The sequence below is a fragment of the Syzygium oleosum genome, unplaced genomic scaffold (genome assembly GCF_021117445.2).
Source record: "Syzygium oleosum isolate NSW1041296 unplaced genomic scaffold, Sole_v2.1 Sole_v2.32, whole genome shotgun sequence".
Lineage (NCBI taxonomy): Eukaryota > Viridiplantae > Streptophyta > Magnoliopsida > Myrtales > Myrtaceae > Syzygium > Syzygium oleosum.
The window spans coordinates 758,753-776,856 of NW_026607516.1; the positions used below are offsets into that span (position 1 = coordinate 758,753).

Here is an 18,104-nt window from a genome sequence, read left to right on the forward strand (position 1 = left end):
CACTTATATGACTCTCTCTTCATTCTCTCTCATCCTTATTCAATTTCGCATCCATTCACTCCGCACTCTCACCTTAATTCGAATATTAGTTTTCCTAGATTAGGTTAATTATGGAAGTGTTTTAGCAATATAGATCAAATTGGTATAGGTTATGTGTGGGTCAGGTATGGATTACTGGATTTTCATTGTATGGAAAAATGGAAAATGGGTCAAAACGAATTAAATGGGTCTATTTGGATCGGACCATTTTCAACCCGACCCACCGATTTGACAAGTCTACTACTACACTACGTACGGTCTTTCATACGTGATCATACTTAATAATACACTTTGTTAGGAAAAAGCGAATACATGATCGCATCGAAGACACGATTAATATATGGGCATGTGGTACGAGTTGGAGCTTTTTTAACCTATTTATATGACTTCTAGAGACTTTCTCAATTCTCGGCATGGCCCACGTTTCCTCTATTTTTTTTCCATCTCTGCATAATATAATTACTTGCCCTTTGAAGTTAATTTAAGCAAAAGGAACAAGAAGATTATTAATTAATCTAACCTCAAGAGCACACTCGCCTTTTGATTCTTTTCTTGGTAAACAAGGGCACGCCCTGTTTGGCATCGTCGTCAGGAATTGACCTAGAGTAAGTCAACCGTTGTTGGTTTAGTTGTGAGCCAACAAAAAGAGGGGCAAAAGTCAACTATCATATGACGCACATAGTAGATGATGGTGTTGGGGATGCCCGGATTTAGGCGTGCGTCATGGAAAAGTAGAGTTGCAACTATAGAAGGAGATACCAGTGTGCTCATCTTGGATGACTTGAAAAAGTAGAGTCGCAACTATAGAAGGAGACACCAGTGTGCTCATCTTGGATAACGGCGCGAGATTCGACGATCTTTTTGCTTGAATATAGTTAAAATTGCTTTTGTGGTACGTTTTTTGTGTTCGTGCCGTTATCCAGTGTTTTGACAAGAAACTAGTGGGTCTCACAAGGGACTAATACCTTAAAGCCTAATTTTTTTTACATAAGAAACCTCTAAATTTAAGTCTAACTCTTATTATATCTTAAACTTTTTTTTTATCTCATAATAAATCACAAACTTTTACTTAAATCCCACGTCTGTTCTGTTAACTCTTCATCCAAAATTACCCTTAGTGATCCCACGTGGCATTTCCACGTCTTTGCTCTAGTTTTTCCCCAAATCCAAGAATACGTCTTTTGGAGATGAATTTCCATATGAGCCCTAACGATGTATTCTTGGATATGAAATATGGGTAAAAACTAGAGCAATTAGGGTTGGTTTTCTTCAAAAGCTCTTACTCTTTAGAGAGTCTTCCTTTTTAGGGGTAATCGGTTCTAGGGTGGGTAGGTTCCAAGTCTGGAATCTGGAGCCTATCTTGTTATAACCGGTTCTCTGTTTTTGAAACCTGGAACCTACTATATTTGTCTTAGAACTTGTTTTGGAACCTATCCTATTTTTCGATCTAGTTTTAGAGTCTACTCGAGAACCTGTTTTTCTTTTGTTCCTTTTTCTTGTTTCATTTTTTCCAGCAAAATAATGAGTAGTAATGAAAAAATTCAAAATAAAAGATGAATAATAAAAATCACTATTTGCCAAAAGCAACAATCCCTAAGATGAGCAATAAAAATTACTATCAATCAAAAGTAGTAATCGAAAATATAGTAATACCATGATCTATGTTTTTTTTTAACATAAGCTAAAAACCGGTCCGAGTAGGTCTTCACTTGGAACTAGGAACCGAACAAGTTCCAATCGGTTCCCGAACCAGTTCAAACAGGAACCGGTTCCTAAACTTGTTTTTCGGGTGGCCCGGTCCCGTAGCACATCCCTATTCCTTTCAAATCACCTAGGAATCTTCCCATTTTGCGCTCAATTTTCAATCTATTGTATTCGAAAGCCTTCAATCTCTTGCGGTCAGAGAGCTCGCACTCGAGATACTCGGCTTGGGAAGCTCGAACAGCTCGTGTTCGGGAGTTTTCCTTCTCTCGGTTATCAACGAAAAATTTTGGACGAAGGGTTAACAGGAGCAAATTTAACGCTTAAGTAAAAGTTGGCGATTTTTTACGAGACCAAAAAAAAAAAATTTTAGGATAGAATTGAGACTAAATCTAAAGTTGAAGTTTATTAGGCTTTCTGTATCGTGCTTAATTACTTTTTTCTTGTTTAGAAAATCGTATTAGCTTAATCCATTCAAGAGTAGCTTAGCCTTTAATTTAGATGAAGCAATAATTTTCGTAAACGCTATTTCAACCATGATGCAACCCCATGAGACGCGGTTGCTTGAGAGAAACATCCGCAATTCTCACATTTATTTTTTTTTCTATTTTATAATAAGTATAGATAAATACGAGGTCCATGAATAATGTTACATATTGACCCGATAGTGGTGCCCGAGAAAAATCCAAAAAAAAGAAGAAGACCAAAACATGAAATTGTTGGCATTTGAAGGATGCACGCCTCCTCCGCTCACGAGCTCGCATTTAACTGCTATACTAACTCCAGGAGGGACGACTTTATTTTTTTTGTTCTTAGAAAAAAGAAATGATTTTTTTCCCTTGCAAGTGTTGAAAACTTGTTGGTAGAGAAGGTTATTGGTTATTCATTTTCCCAATAAGTTGTTGGTAACTTGTGACACTTTGATAGTTTACCGATTTCAACAAGTCTCGCACAAATTTGATTTCTTGGTAAATTTGTGTTACCAACCCTTGTTTTAGTTAGTTACCGACTTTTACCTGTTTGAATTACCAACCTTTCTTATCGCTGACAAAAATAAATTGCTCTTATTATTTATTAAATTTTATTTGACTTTCTCAGCAACACCTTAAAGTTTCCCACTATTATAAGAAACTGCCGACCTTGCTTGGGTGACTGCCAACTTTATTGATCTCGATTAGGTAATCCAATGGAAAAGTTGATAAATTAAAAAATAACAAATAAATGTTAGTAACTAACTCAAATCGGAGTGGTGACGCAAAAATATTCGTTAACTTAGTTGGTTTTAGATTAGTTGATAAATCCCTTGAGCTAAAGTTAGTAATTTTGTACGAGAGCCGGTAAATCTAAGGCATAATTAAGAAATGTAAATAAAAGTTAGTAAAAGATTAGAAATTTTGATTTTAAAAGAAAAATAAACTTAGTAAGTAATTCAATGAAAGTTGGTAACCTAAAGTTAGTTGATTATTAATCAGAGAACGTTGGTAAATTACTTTAATTAAGGTTGATAATTTCTAAAACAGTTAATAAATTTAAGGTGTCTTTAAGAAATGCAAATGAAAGTTTGTAAACTATATGAAAAGTTGACAAGTTGGAAAATTAACTCAATAGCGGTGAGAAATTCAAATGAGAGTTGATAATTTAGTATAATGCAAATAGAAGTTTGTAAAGAATATGAAAGGTTGGCAAGTTGGAGAAATAAGTGAACGACAATATGAAAATGCAGAGTCGATAATTAGCTGGTATTTTAATAGACGAAAATTTGGTGAGTTGCGTTAATTTAAGTTGGTATCTCTAAACAGAGTTAGTAATTGTAAGGGTCTCCTAACTAAGACAAACAAAAGTTGGTAATTCACCAAAACTATCGTTAAGTTAAAAAAAAAGTAAATTTTGATAGTAGCTTAAATAGCAGTTGGTATTTTAAAACTAATAGTCAATCAAATCTAAATAAAAAAATAAAAAAAAATTGTAATTTAGGTTGATAATTTCATATAAGAATAAATAAATTTGAAACGTTGGTAAGTTGTGCATATAAAAATTTGTACAAATTGCTAATTTTTTGCCAACTGTAAAAAAAAAGTCTATAATCTCATTATATTGTTTTGTAAGTTACCAACAAGTTATTTGGAAAATAGTCACCAGTCGTTTTTTTTTATAAAAGGTTTTTTTTTACACTTACAACCACTTGTAGAAATTTACTAGCACGGAAAAAGAAAATCGTATCTTTGGGTAAGGAACAACGGAGCTCTGCCTCCACGAGATTGAACCGGGTTGACACCTCGCATGTTTTGAGGCTTATACAGTCTTGGCTATTTTCCTAAAGGTACAATGGTTAATCACATGATCAATCTCCAACCTTGTAGTGGTTTTTCATGGATTTCATCTCCTTGCTGCTTAAGTTTGAAACAAACAGACCATTCTACTGACAAGAAATTTACAATAAAGAGCGTCATACAATCCATGCATACACCTCTTGAACTACATATAATCTTTTGTCCCAAGAAAGAGCAAGAAAAGGGGAAAAGTACAAAAAAAAAAAATCATAAACCTTTCTATTGGACCAATTTAGTCCTAAACATTTTCATGTTGGTACCAATTTAGTTTATCCAGCCAATTTAAGTTGGAAATCACTGACGTGAACATCGGGCATTCTACGTGATGACCAGCGCTGACGTTGATATTTTTAATAATATTTTAATACTTTTTTGAATTTTCTTTATTAATTTTTACAAAATTTTCCTTTTTCGTTTTTTTTTCCTTCTCTTTCCTTTGGCCTGTGGCCAGTACTCGACCATGACTGCCGACCGGCCACAAGCAAGGACCAGCAAGGGCGTCGCAGCCCTCGCCAGCCACAAACGAGGGTCACCTTCGTTGAATTTGGCAAGGGCTGGACCATCGTAGCATGGGCAATGGTCGCCCTTGTGGCCTTTGGAGAGGGCTGGCAAGGGCGTTGCCGCCCTCACCGACCACAAGCGAGGGTCGCCCTCACCCCGGCTGCAAGGGTCAAGCCCTTGCCAAATTTTGGCGAGGGCAGCCTCACCCATGTCACGAGGGTCTAGCCTTCCCAGAGCTGGCGAGGGCAGTCCTCACCAAAGGCCATGACGCCCTCGCCTATGTCTGGTCACTGCCATGGCCGAGTACCAGCCACTGGCCAAAGGAAAGAGAATAAAAGGAAGGAAAAAAATTAAAATTTATTAAAATATTGTTAAAAATAACCACATCAACACCGATGGTCTATCGATCGTATCACGTAGCTAGCATCTACATTAGCAATTTCCGGCTAAAATTGGTTGGATAAATTGAATTGATAATAATGTGAAAATGTTTATGATTATATTAGTTCAATTAAAATGTTTATAACTAAATTGATACCACTGCAATAGGTTTATGATTCTTTTATTTTTTGTTACTTATCCCGCAAGAAAAGAAAGAAAAGAGAACCTACCCATCACTTCACTTATCGTGTTGAACGACCACTGTGGACGACTTTTCTTTTCCGAAAAGCGCCGATGATGATCTTCCCAAGTTTTGGTCACTTTCACGAATGTCTGTGCCCAGTTGTAACCCAACAAAGCAAATCTTGTACCGTTCGAACTCATCAGATCGGTCAAGGGTCCCTCCCCCAGTGAATTTCGTGCTTGCTTCCTCCCTTTGACGCTTCTCCTTTCTCTGTCGCCATTTTTCCAATATCAAAACCTAATCGCAAGCAGTTTGGTTGTAGTAAGTAACCCTAATTCTTGATCTCCCCTTATGATATGTCTCTCTCTTCCTTTCTAAATTCTTGGATTTTGACTTTTAACTTTCTCTTGCGTCAATGCGTTTTACGTAAGGGAGTATGTGGTCGGAAAGAGAGAGGCTGCATGAAGTTAGGAGTCCTGTGTCCGTCTCTGTGCGTATTGGGTACTTGGGAACAACATCGTCAAAGCCTTGGACGATCTCCGTTTCTCCAAGTAATTTTGACTTCGAATGTTTATTTTATCTTTTGATTGACTTTTGACTTGGGGGATCCTCCTTGTCTCTTTTGTTCTTTTGTTCTTTCAGTTTGACTTGGGAGCCCGCCAACTTCAAACCCTTTTCACTGCCATTGTACTCCCTCCCAAACCCCTCGTGTCCTTCGGTTATCTCCGGGCGTATTGTATCGTATCTCAACGCAAGATCCCTCCCGTACAAGTACGAATTGGTCGAGTGGATCAATGTGTCGTTTTCCTCTAATATCATGAAACCGATGCGCGACCGATTCCCGGGGTCTACTATTCCGGGATTTAAGGAGATCTGTACGAACGATTGTACGGGATCTAGAAAATTCACGTCATCCACGAGACAGACAGAAAGATATATTTATATACCATATGGTCGCATTAGAAAATGTTTGGCGTGCTCAGTTCAAATTGGTATTGCCGCAACTTTCACGAACACTCAATAGAATTAATTATAATTTAGCCCCCAAAAAAAAAACCAGAATTAATTACTTGTGACGCCCAACTGGAGCAACACGAGCAAGTGTGAATAGGTTGGCACGACAAGTTGCCGCCTGCCTACCAAAATAAACTTTTGGGTTTTCCTCAATTCTCGGAAATAGAATGTCAATTGATGGAAATGTCTTTGTAAAACTAATGATGGAACGAATCGTGTCGACTGAGCGATGCAACAACCGAAGCAGCGAGTTGACTTTACTGAAACGGATGGCGTTTTTGTTTTGGGGAGGCCAGTTGACTTTTGTTAGGGTGGAGCAGAAGGAGCGGATAGGAGATCGCAGTCATCTCGATTTCGGTATTGGGTAGGTTCACATTATGGCCCTCTTTTAGGTGATTAACGTATTTGATTTGGACGTGAATTTCGTATAACACGTTGTGAACCGGAAACGATAGTGACCCCATTATACTTTATTTTTGACCCTCGATGGGGTTTGATTATGCTGGTATTGGCGACCCTCGCTGGCCCTCGCTCGTGGCTGACGACCGGCGGAGGGAAATAAGGAAAAAAATAACAAGGAAAAGGAAAAAGGAAAGTAAAAAAAATAAAAAATAGTCGGAAAAAAAATTACAAAAATCGTCCACGTCGGTGATTTCCTGCCAAAATCAGTCGGAATGATTAAAGGAAAATTATCAAAATATTTAGGATTAAATTGACACAATTGAAAGGTTTAGAACTGAATTGACAGCCGCATAATAGATTTAAAACTTTTTAGACAATTTTTCCCGAAATTATTGCTAGGCAGCTAATGTTATTAGAAATGCGAGAAAAGTAGCATAAAATAGTAAACCAATTGCATTTGTGCCAATATAGTTCTAAATATTTTTTTTTATGTTAATTTGGTCTTAAACATTTTGTCTTTGTGCCAATTTAGTCTTTCCAGCTAATTCTGGCTGGATAATACTGACGTGGACGTCGGCCGGCCTACATGGCCGGTCACCACCAAAAGGTAGAAGAAAGGAAAAGTAAAGAAATGAAAGCAAAAATCAGAAAAAACAATTAACAAATCTAAAGTTACTAAAATATTATTAAAAATTACCTACGCCAGCGCCGGCGGTGCCACGTAGGCTGGCCGGCATCCACGTCAGCAATATCCGGCCAAAACTAGTCGGAATGACTGAATTGGCACAAAGACAAAATGTTTTGGAGCTAAATTGGCACCAACGCAATTGATTTAGGGATTTTTCCGATACTTTTCCGTTAGAAATGCTCAAGTGAAATTCCTCATCCTCAACGACCAAACGAAAGATGACTCTTTTTATGGACCAATCCTATGATTTCCAAACCAAGAAATTCGCCTGTCGTAACCAAATGCAAGCGCAACTCGATCTTTTGACGCAAACTAGTCATACATATTAAAAGGCTCCTGCTGACACACTAGCTCATCTCAAAGCGAATACGCCACATTTGCACACAGCAGCAGCTTAGAAGTGCACGTCAATTCATGCGTTGGGTCCAAGAAAGTTGCAGTTTGCCCTCCTCCTTCCTTTTATATAATCTTGCTGTGCCATTGAAATTTGATTCCGAGTCAATTCGATTGCAGCACCCAAGCAGGAGGATTGACCGTCTTCCTCGTAGACTTATCCGGATGCTCTTCTTCTTGTTCTTTCTATGATCGTCGCGACGGAAAAAAAAACGATCGGTCTATATGATCAATTTGCTAAACGAATGTTGAGAAAAGTACAAAAGAAGTCACGCATCTATTGCATTGATGTCAATTCAGTCCTAAATGTTTTCACATTTTGCCAATTGAGTTCATTCGGCCAATTTTGGCTGAAAATTACTGTTGTGAACTCTAGCCGTCCTATGTGACACCGCCAGTACTGATGTGGACATTTTTAATAATTTTTTAAATTTTTTGTTTATTTTTTTTTACTTTTTTTTTTTGGCCGCCGCCCTCACCAGCCACTAGGCGAGGGCTCATGGGCTCTTGTTGTGGCCGGTAGAAGTGAGCATGGTTCCAGGATAGAACCTAGAACGAAAGAACCGGATCGGTGGGAATTTGTCTGGTTCCAAGTTTCAAGATATGTAAGGCTGGTTCCAGGTTCTTAAAATTGGGGAACTTGTTTCGATGGATAAGTTATAGGTACTACATCTAGAACCTAGAACAAGTTTTTGTATTTTTCTTAGTTTATTTCTTCGCACGATGTTGCGGTTGATGATGAGTATATAATCAAGAACCACTAATCCGAGCTTCCATTTTAAAACCGAGACTTTTACTTTGTTAATATTTCATATTTTTCGTGTGTCTAATTATAATTTGTGGTAAGTAGATTGTAACAGCAAGTGGCGGTTATTAAAGGTGATGATTCACTGCAATCGTTTAATTAATAATACATGTGAAACTTGGGTAGACCCTGAAAATGACCCTGGGACAGGGTAAGTTTTAGAATATAGGATATGCAGGGTAGGTTCCAGGCTCCAGGCTCCAGGTGGAACATCTACGAAATTTGGAACCGCTCATCCCTAGTGGCCGGTGAGGTTGCGACTCTCTCACCGACCAAAGCAAGGTGTGCAGCCCCTCGCCCAGATCTAGCCAGGGCCGCGATGCCCTCGCTAAATTTGGACCCCCAAAAAAAGAAAATAAAAGAAAATGAAGAAATTATAAAACATTTAAGAAATTATTAAAACATTAAAAAAAATGTTCGCTTTAGCGTTAGTGGTGATGGCTGGCGTTCACATCAGCGATTTCTAGCCAAAATTGATCGGATAGATTCAATGGGCAAAATATGAAAAGGCTTAAGATTAAATTGGTACAACCGAAAGATTTAAGATTGAATCAGCATAAATATATCTTTGTTAGATGGTTGGAGTCCAATTGACTCGCGCTTGATGTGGTCCAGACCCTACAGATTCGAATCGAGATTCAAGCCCTCAAAACGTGTGTTCGTGTGTGTGTGCGCGCGCGTGCGTGCGTGTGTGTGTGTGAGAGAGAGAGAGAGAGAGAGAGAGAGAGAGAGAAGGAGGAAAAATAGTCAAAATGGAATGCTAGGCAAGGTTGCTTCCGGGACACTCCCCTCTCATGAAAGAGCTTGCCCGCGTACCAAAATTCCGTATTGAAATATTACAACAAGCTTTTCAGCATAAAGTGCGTAGTTTAATACGGACCGTATGCGCATTTGGTGGAGGGTAATCCGAAAATTGTGACCAAACTGCCCCTGAATTCGTAGCTATATATACCTGCCCTCATCTTCTCATTCTCACTTGGTTTCTCTCCACCTTGTAGATATATTTAGTCCTAGTTCTCTCTCTCCCTCTCTCTCCCTCTCTCTCTCTCGCTCGCTCTCTTGCTCTCGCTCTCGAACATGGCGGTCAGTCCGACGCTTCCTGCTCATAACCAGAACGTCTTCCAGACCAAACTTTCGAGCTACAGGAGCAAGTTATCCCCGTTGAACCCGGTCACGGGGCCGAGGAGCGCGCTGTTGGCGAACAGCGATGAGGTAACGAGGACGAGGAGGATATGGGCGATGAAGACGGAGTCGACGAGGCTGCACCTCGCCAACCTCGATAAGCTCCTGCAGAAGCCGAGCGTGCTCGACCCGCAACCGCCTCATCAGTGGGATCGCGAGGAAATCGCGAAGCCCAGCGACGTCGCGTTGTCGGAGGAGGAGAAGAGAGCTGGAAGCGGCCTACTGGAGGGCCTGAGCTTGGCCAGGATCTGGCCAGGGGCGAAGGCGGCGGAGGAGATGTCGCCGCGGCACCTCCACCGCCTCCAGCGGCTCCTCTCCATGACGCCAGAGTATTCCCCCCGGAACAGCCTCGCAAGCCGGTGGCAGGAATACCACGGCTGCAATGACTGGGCCGGGCTGCTCGACCCGCTGGACGAGAACCTCCGGAGGGAGGTGGTGCGGTATGGGGAGTTTGTGCAGGCAGCCTATGAGGCCTTCAACACGGACCCCGCCACGTCGGCCGAGGTGGCCCCCCCACCGCGTCACGTGGTGCTCCCGGACCGGTCCTATAAGGTGACGAAGAGCCTGTACGCCACGTCATCCATCGGGCTGCCCAAGTGGGTGGACGATGTGGCGCCGGACCTGGACTGGATGACGCAGCGGTCGAGCTGGATTGGGTACGTCGCGGTGTGCGAGGACCGGAGGGAGATCCAGCGGATGGGGAGGAGGGACATCGTGATTGCCCTACGCGGGACCGCCACGTGCCTCGAGTGGGCCGAGAACATGAGGGCCCATCTTGTCGACATGCCTCAGGTTGGCGGCCCGGCGCCGGAAGCGGCGCAAGGGCAATCCAAGGTGGAATGCGGGTTTCAAAGCCTGTACCGGACAGGCGGGGCTCATGTTCCGAGCCTGGCCGAGTCCGTGGCGGACGAGGTGAAGAGGCTCCTGAAACTATACGAGGGCGAGACCCTGAGCATCACCGTCACGGGGCACAGCCTCGGCGCAGCCCTGGCCCTCCTGGTGGCCGACGAGCTGAGCACGTGCTCCGCAGAATCTCCGTCCTCCTCGCCGCCGCCACACGTGGCCGTGTTCTCCTTCGGTGGGCCTAGGGTAGGCAACAAAGCATTTGCAAATAGGATCAATGCCAAAAACGTGAAGGTCCTGAGAATAGTTAACAACCAGGACATAATCACGAGAGTCCCGGGCACATTCCTGAGCGAAGACCTAGAGCAAAAATTGAGGGACACCAAACTGGAGGGCGTGCTCGACGACAACATGCCGTGGGACTACTCGCATGTCGGCACGGAGCTGAGGGTGGACACGAGGATGTCGCCATTCCTTAAGCCGGACGCAGACGTGGCGTGTTGCCACGACCTCGAGGCTTACTTGCACTTGGTGGACGGGTTCTCGTCGTCGAATTGCCCGTTCCGAGACAATGCCAAGAGGAGCCTAGTGAGATTGCTCAACGAGCAGGCGTCCAATGTGAAGAGATTGTACACGAGCAAGGCCAAGGCCTTGAGATTGAATATTGAGAGCAGGAGGAATCATCAGGGCATGCCCATGTCTAATTGCTTGCCAAGCCCATCTTAACCCACAGAAATATATAGAGAAAAAAGAAAAAAAAATCTTCATTTAGGTATATATCTTTGTACACACACAAAATCTGGAAATGGGTAAATTAAAAAGAAGCCTGTTAGATGTCAATCTTTAGCTGTTCTGTTCTCATTTCTTCCCCAAAATCTATGGATGATCCCTAGAGCAACAACATAAATACCCAAATCAACACCCAGCTCGTGTCCTCAACGAGAGTCCACGTTTCACGTCCTAACGAACTCGTAATAGCTAGAAGTGAACCGTGGAAGATAGGGCCGACGTTGTCACGCCTCTTCCGACTTGCAACCATACTAGTAATTTCTCCATTTTTTTCTCAATTATGAAAATGGATTTCTCTAATCTCGAGTGCAATTCAAAGGGTTGGAATAAACATAGACCTCATTGCGAAGAATTTTGAATGAGATTAGGTGCGTCAAAATATTATTCTAAGTGCACCAACTGTTGGAAAAACACTGCTCTTCACTCGATATTTTCAACTGCGGGGAGGGGCACTAAGTCAATAGGTAATGCACTAAGCTCACTAACTGCCCTTCTCTTCATTTGGTGGTTTTCAATGTCCCCCACCGACAGCAAAAATGGTCGTGACTTGTGACCAGTGAGGTGAAGAGCAAAACATCAAAATCTTCTTTTGACCTTGTATGTTGCACAGTTGCAGACATGTACATGGAAATTTGGGAAAGTGGGTGATGACCACATTAACCATTGACCCACGCCATAATGTCTTTCTTAGGACAGCAAGATATCAAAAAAAGAGAAAAAGAAACAAATTAAATTTGGATGAACCAGCTACTATACGGTTCTTGATGAAGTGGTTCAAAGGGTAGATGTACCGCATAGTGAATTGCACGGTTCCTGCTGCTGTGGAGTCTAAACTCGGAGAAGTCGTCGAGAGTTCTGTCAACCACACGTCGAGGAAAAGTGAAGTGATTATGGGATTCCTGCTTTTTTGGGGGGGCCAGTACCTTGTTGTCGGGGCTTTTTACTGGGCTCCGGCTGCGTGTCGTGCGGCAAATTTGCTCTGTGGTTGTCTCTTCAGCGACGGGATCTCCTCCGTCCCCGCTATGTTGCTTGCGTTGGGGGGGGACGAGCATGACGTCCCTAGATAATGAGTAGGGGACGAAAACGTGGTGTTGTTTAGATGCTGTAAAATGTGAAATTCGATAAAAGCATGCTCCTTTGCTTTGTCGACAACGACGAGAGGAAAGATGTGCGCGCCACGCCGGCCAGGCTACTATCGACTTTTTCTTTTTCAGCTTCTCCTTTCTTTCTCCCTCTGATTCTCACTCAGCCATGATCTCTCTCTCTCTCTCTCTCTCTGACTTGCCCTCCAACTCACTAACTCCATCGAGCTCTCTCATTCTCTCGCTCTCTAGCTCACGCCGTTGTCTCCGTTGGCACTTCGCTGTCTTCTCCATGGTCCGGGTTGCTCTCCCGTGCTCAAGTTCCGGCTTCACCAGGTAGTCGCTGAAGAACCGGTACAAGTGATGTGGCGATTAGTGTTTAGTTGGATGTAAACATGTGATTTGTATTTGCGTAGTTAAGCATGAGCTCAAGCTCCAGCTTCAATTGGTAATAGCCGTAAGAAGGTCTGCTTTCTTGCAATTGTTTGAATATTTGAAAGCCTAGTCTAATTATGTTGCTATGCTTGTGTGGACTGCTAGATTGAGTGTAATATGTGCCGTTGTGTTGTGCACTTGTTAGCTGGGATATTGCGAGAATTAAATGTAATTGTTGAGATGGATTGATGTTAGAATAGAAAGTTCATAATTTGGGAAACACAGTTTGCAGCTTTTGATGCTGGAAGTGTTTCCGTTAGCTTGAGTTAGCATCTTTTTCGTATTTCTATAATGACCTGGTCCGACGAGGGCAGAGAGTGGTTTCCAAGGCCAGAAGGCCTGGACAAGAAGTGGATCTTGGCAGGATTTAGGACGGCGAAGAGGACAGGAATTGTGAGGCATGGGATGGGCCAAAGCGGATAATAACTCAGTGAATAGCCTAGGATGTCACAATTTTTATCTTTATTGATCTCGAGTTGGTTACTTGTCAATGCATAACATTTAAAGCCCATTATCTAGGATACTGAGAAGTTCCGATTTTCTCTCTTCTTTCCAATCGAGAAAGGAAGTCTCTTTTCATGCAGTTTTTGATTGCTTCATTGGAGTAAATGGGGATAATGAATGTCATACTTCTGTCAAATTGGAGCTTGAAAATAAACCATATAGCTGTCTGAGTCTCAAATTTCCAAGGTGCGGACATCTGTTGGTTTATGTTTCTTTCTACCAAGTGATCGTTCAGAGGGACTGAAGCAAATCAGTGGAGTGACTCTACAACTAGTATGAAACCTTACCACTGTTAGATACTACACGTTCTGTTCCAATCTGAAGATTGTTGTATACTAGCATGGTCAGATATGGGCGTTGCCTGGGCAAGTCTTCTCTATGTTGACAAATTGTTGTTCTTACCGCAGTCTGTTAGCATAAGCTAAGTCCTGAAGATTGTTGAAGGGGAGAGGTACTGCAGCCGTAGTGGCCGTGGTCGGGGTCAAAAGAAGCCCGCAGCCTCGAAAGAGTGTGACCGACGGGTCATTAACAAGAACAAAATCTTCTGTATGGGAAACCTCGTTTAGGGATCAATGACGCTGGCTACTTAGCATGTATATCTTAGATACTCCACTGCGGGCTTTATTTGCCGGCGGTTTTGTTTTGATTCATATGCAAACCCCTTTTCTCCACTCTGTTTAAGGTTTTACTGGGACGTTGTCCCGCTGTGTCCAAGAAAGAGAAATCGCATCGGCTTGATTGTATTAGATCGAAAATGCATTTTAATCTTTCCATCTTCTTAAGTTTCGAGATAATGATACGACGTTTTCTGATTATTCTGTCCGTTGATCTTTGTCTAGGCTTGGGGTTTTAACGTGGCTCTTGTGATTAGTTGGTCCTGTGAATGATATAGGCTATTATGCTGCAATGGAAAGTTCTTGCTCCTAGCCGTCAGCATGGAGCTATATAGAGAGGTTTGTGCAGATATATGGTGGCTTACCCACCAAAAGGAGCTGTCTTTTTAATCTGTATGTCTGAAGGAGAGGTGGAACGAAAGAAAGTTCCACAAATGGTAACTTTCACATCACAATGTGTGGATTGCAGATTGTCTGTGCCCCAGGTGAAACTTGCCTCTCTTTTTTTTTTTTTTTTTAATGTTTTGCCACACCCATTCTTGTTAGGCGGTATCCATTTCCGTTAAGTTGGTAATTAGATGGACAAGCGACATGATGAAAGACCTGAGGATCTCCTTTCCATATACATGAAAATTCTTTGGGAACTAAGGATTGTTTTGCGAGTAGCTTTCCAAGCTTCCTAAATGCGCAATTCGGTCAATTTGAGCCTACATCGTTTCCGCTTCTTTTCCCAGTTCTATATTTCGAAAGCGTCATTTAGTCTAAAATTTCTCAACCATCAACTCGGCGGAAAAAGGCACTTTTTTAAACACGATTGTTTCGAGTCGTTAAGCTACAAAGGCTCTCAATTTGATCGACCCTCCATCAGCATCATCTTTCTGTCGAACATGCTACAAAGACGACTCGTTGCAAGTCACGGTCGGTTTCGAATTTAGTTATCTGACTTCTATGAGCGCATCATTTCGTCAGCCAACCTTAGAAATTGCTCTATCAATGGGCATGTCCGCATTAAAATGTGCACATCCCATCCCACGGGAGTGCTCGAAAAGTCTGAAGGTAACTACTTTGCTATGTTCCTTGGGTAAATATGTGACCAAGGTAAATCTCTGCAGCTCCACATTTCAGTCAAATCTTTCTCGTGGAACAAACCCGTGTCGCAACAAGTGTTACCGTGCAATAGACAGAACACTTGCAAGTAAGGAACACTTGCAAATGACTGATGAATCCATCTAGCCAAACCAGAAAACATCACCTCTTAGGCTCGTTCAAGTTGAAGATCCGATCTTTGATCGCCCTCAAGACCGCTTCTTTCTCTTCCTTAGTAGCCGAAGACCCACCTGCGGATTCGAGCGATGAATGCAATTCAGCTAATTTTAGTGATGCCCATGTCCCCAGAATCCCCCAGTTGGTATCCTCCAGTGACGTGAGTGATCAGCGTGAATTGGACGGCGTAGTGGAGTCAAATAAGGCGATCTCTCGGTGCCTTCGAGCTAATGACTTGGATTCTGCTCTTAGAGTGTTCAATGGTATGAGAGTCAAGACTCTTGTCACTTGGAATTCGATTCTTGCCGGGTATGCAAAGAGACCTGAGAAATTTCAGGAAGCCCGCAGGATGTTTGATAAAATTCCCGAACGGGATGCTGTTTCGTATAACACCATGTTGGCTTGTTACTCGAGGACTTTTGGCGTGAACACGGCCCGGGCTTACTTCGATAAAATGCCTGTTAAGGATGTCGCCTCCTGGAACACGTTGATATCGGGGTATGTCCGGAAGGGGAAGATGGGTCGTGCATGTGAGTTGTTTTCTGCAATGCCCGAGAAGAACAGTGTCTCGTGGAGTGCGATGATATCTGGGTATGTGGAGTGTGGTGACTTGGAGTCAGCGGTGAGCTTCTTTGAGGCTGCGCCGATTAAGAGTGTAGTGGCTTGGACAGCGATGATTAATGGATATATGAAATTTGGAAAGGTCAAAGTTGCGGAAAAGCTATTTCGAGAGATGCCTGGCAGGAATTTGGTGACATGGAATGCAGTTATTGCAGGTTATGTTGAGAATAGTCGCGCCGAAGAGGGTTTAAAGCTATTTAAGAACATGATGGGATATGGAATAAGACCGAATCCCTCTACTTTGAGTAGTGTTCTATTGGGCTGTAGCAATTTGTCTGCCTTGCAGTTGGGTAAGCAAGTTCATCAATTTACCATTAAAAGCTCATTAAGTAGCGACACAACCGTGGGCACTTCATTGATCAGCATGTATTGGAAGTGTGGAGATTTGAGGGATGCTTGGAAGTTGTTTCTTGAGATGCCTCATAGGGACATTGTCTCTTGGAATGCGATGATATCGGGGTATGCTCAGCATGGTTTAGGACAAGTAGCTCTTACTTTGTTTGAAGAGATGAGAAATGAGGGTATTAAACCAGATTGGATCACTTTCGTCGCTGTGTTAGTGGCTTGCAACCATTCAGGTCTGGTTGATCAAGGAGTAAGGTATTTTGATTCTATGATGAAAGATTATAGAGTTGAAGTGAAGCCGGATCACTACTCCTGCATGGTGGACCTCCTGTGTAGAGCTGGCAAATTAGATGAAGCTGTAGATTTGATAAAGAGATTGCCTTTTAGACCCCATTCAGCTATATTTGGAACCCTTTTGGGTGCATGCAGGATCCACAAGAACTTGGAGTTGGCTGAATTCGCTGCCAAGAGCTTGCTTAATCTTGATCCTACAAACGTGACTGGTTACGTTCAATTGGCCAATGTTTATGCAGCAATGAATAGATGGGATGGAGTCACCGAGGTTAGGAAATCGATGAAACAAAATAAGGTGGTCAAAACACCAGGCTATAGTTGGATCGAGGTAAAAAGTGCTGTTCATGAGTTCAGATCAGGAGACCAGATTCACCGGAAACTACCTTTAATACACTCAAAACTGGATGCCTTGGTGAAGAAAATGAGACTAGCTGGATATGTGCCAGATCTTGAATGCGCATTGCATGATGTGGAAGAAGAGCAGAAAGAGCAGCTTCTCCTCGGGCACAGTGAAAAGTTGGCTATTGCTTTTGGGCTCATAAAGCTTCCACCGGGAATACCGATCCGGGTTTTCAAGAACTTGAGAATTTGTGGGGATTGCCACAGTGCTGCAAAATACATATCGGCAATTGAAGGTAGAGAGATTATTGTCAGAGATACCTCGAGGTTTCATCACTTCAAGGATGGAAATTGCTCCTGTGGAGACTATTGGTAGGAACCTATGCAGACTATCTGCCTGTGGTTATCCGACTGGCATAGATGTCTTTTGTCAGTAGCGATGATTAAAAGAAGTGCATCTTTTGAGGACTCACTCTTGCTATGACTGTCGCGTGTTTTCAAATTCCAACATTTCAAAAACTGGATCTCCCTTATCACACCTTCCGGTTGGAACTTGTCTGGAGAAATCACACTGGTATGAGGGGAAGATTGAATTTTTTTTTTTTTTTGTAATTAAGGAAGATTGAATTTACCAAGTATGGCGAAGCTCAAGAGCAAAGGGCATGAATTGGCATATTTTTCACGAGGGTTTGAGGACTAACTTTTGCTTCTGGGGGTATGTGAAGGGTTGCACATGCGAGATGCCGCAAGGAACCAAAGGTGAAGGTTTGCACATGGAAGATGCTGCGAGGAGCCGAAGGTGATCGATTCAAAGTTCCTAGAAGCCAATATGTATTCGTCAGCTTTGAGACCATCATGATTTCGCCAACTGCACATAGGAGTCCGAGTTCATGTCTAATGTTCAGACATAGTTTCAACTTATAGATCGATAAGGCATCTTTTCTGGGGCACGCACCTGATCCATACAGTGCTCGGTTGGGATGAAAGGTGGACGACATCGTTAGATGGTTACCTAGACATCAGTTTCATGTGCACGAGGGGTAGAAAGATGACGCAAGGTAGCAGCCACGGCTCTCATTCCGACTGAGAGATTCGCCATGCCTCCGTTATTCATAACTCCAGTTTAGAGAGAATGATGGACCACTCAAACCCATTTCAATGATTGTTCTTTGTTCACCCTCGCAAATAAAGTGATCGTGCAAATATGTAATTCCAATTTTCGACAATTTCAATGAGGGTTGCTTATGTTTCTTCCACGAAGCCACAGTCATACTTTCATCATCCGACAATGCGGGACAAAGAATCATAAATTCTGCAAAATACCATGGCAATGGCATGCCTAGGGAGTGCCGTGC

The 18,104-nt window shown here is 42.5% G+C and overlaps 2 protein-coding genes across 8 annotated transcripts; both read left to right on the forward strand.

The window, feature by feature from the left end:
- Nucleotides 1–9,430: 9,430 nt before the first annotated feature.
- On the forward strand, nucleotides 9,431–14,093 carry LOC115686518 (phospholipase A1-Ibeta2, chloroplastic-like). 7 transcript variants are annotated; one of them, XM_056304454.1, is made up of 4 exons: nucleotides 9,431–12,670; nucleotides 12,751–13,199; nucleotides 13,335–13,546; nucleotides 13,681–14,093. In XM_056304454.1, the coding sequence occupies exon 1, from the start codon at nucleotides 9,516–9,518 to the stop codon at nucleotides 11,187–11,189; it is 1,674 nt and encodes a 557-aa protein (XP_056160429.1). In that variant the 5' UTR covers nucleotides 9,431–9,515; the 3' UTR covers nucleotides 11,190–12,670; nucleotides 12,751–13,199; nucleotides 13,335–13,546; nucleotides 13,681–14,093. The 7 variants fall into 7 exon arrangements, with proteins under 7 accessions (XP_056160429.1, XP_056160427.1, XP_056160430.1 ...); XM_056304452.1 differs by having other exon boundaries at nucleotides 9,431–13,199; nucleotides 13,289–13,546; XM_056304455.1 differs by having other exon boundaries at nucleotides 9,431–13,199; nucleotides 13,331–13,546.
- Nucleotides 14,094–15,084: 991 nt separating this feature from the next.
- On the forward strand, nucleotides 15,085–18,005 carry LOC115686512 (pentatricopeptide repeat-containing protein At4g16835, mitochondrial). Its single transcript, XM_030611841.2, has one exon. It carries the CDS (start codon nucleotides 15,107–15,109, stop codon nucleotides 17,123–17,125), a length of 2,019 nt encoding a protein of 672 aa, XP_030467701.2. The 5' UTR covers nucleotides 15,085–15,106; the 3' UTR covers nucleotides 17,126–18,005.
- Nucleotides 18,006–18,104: the final 99 nt, after the last annotated feature.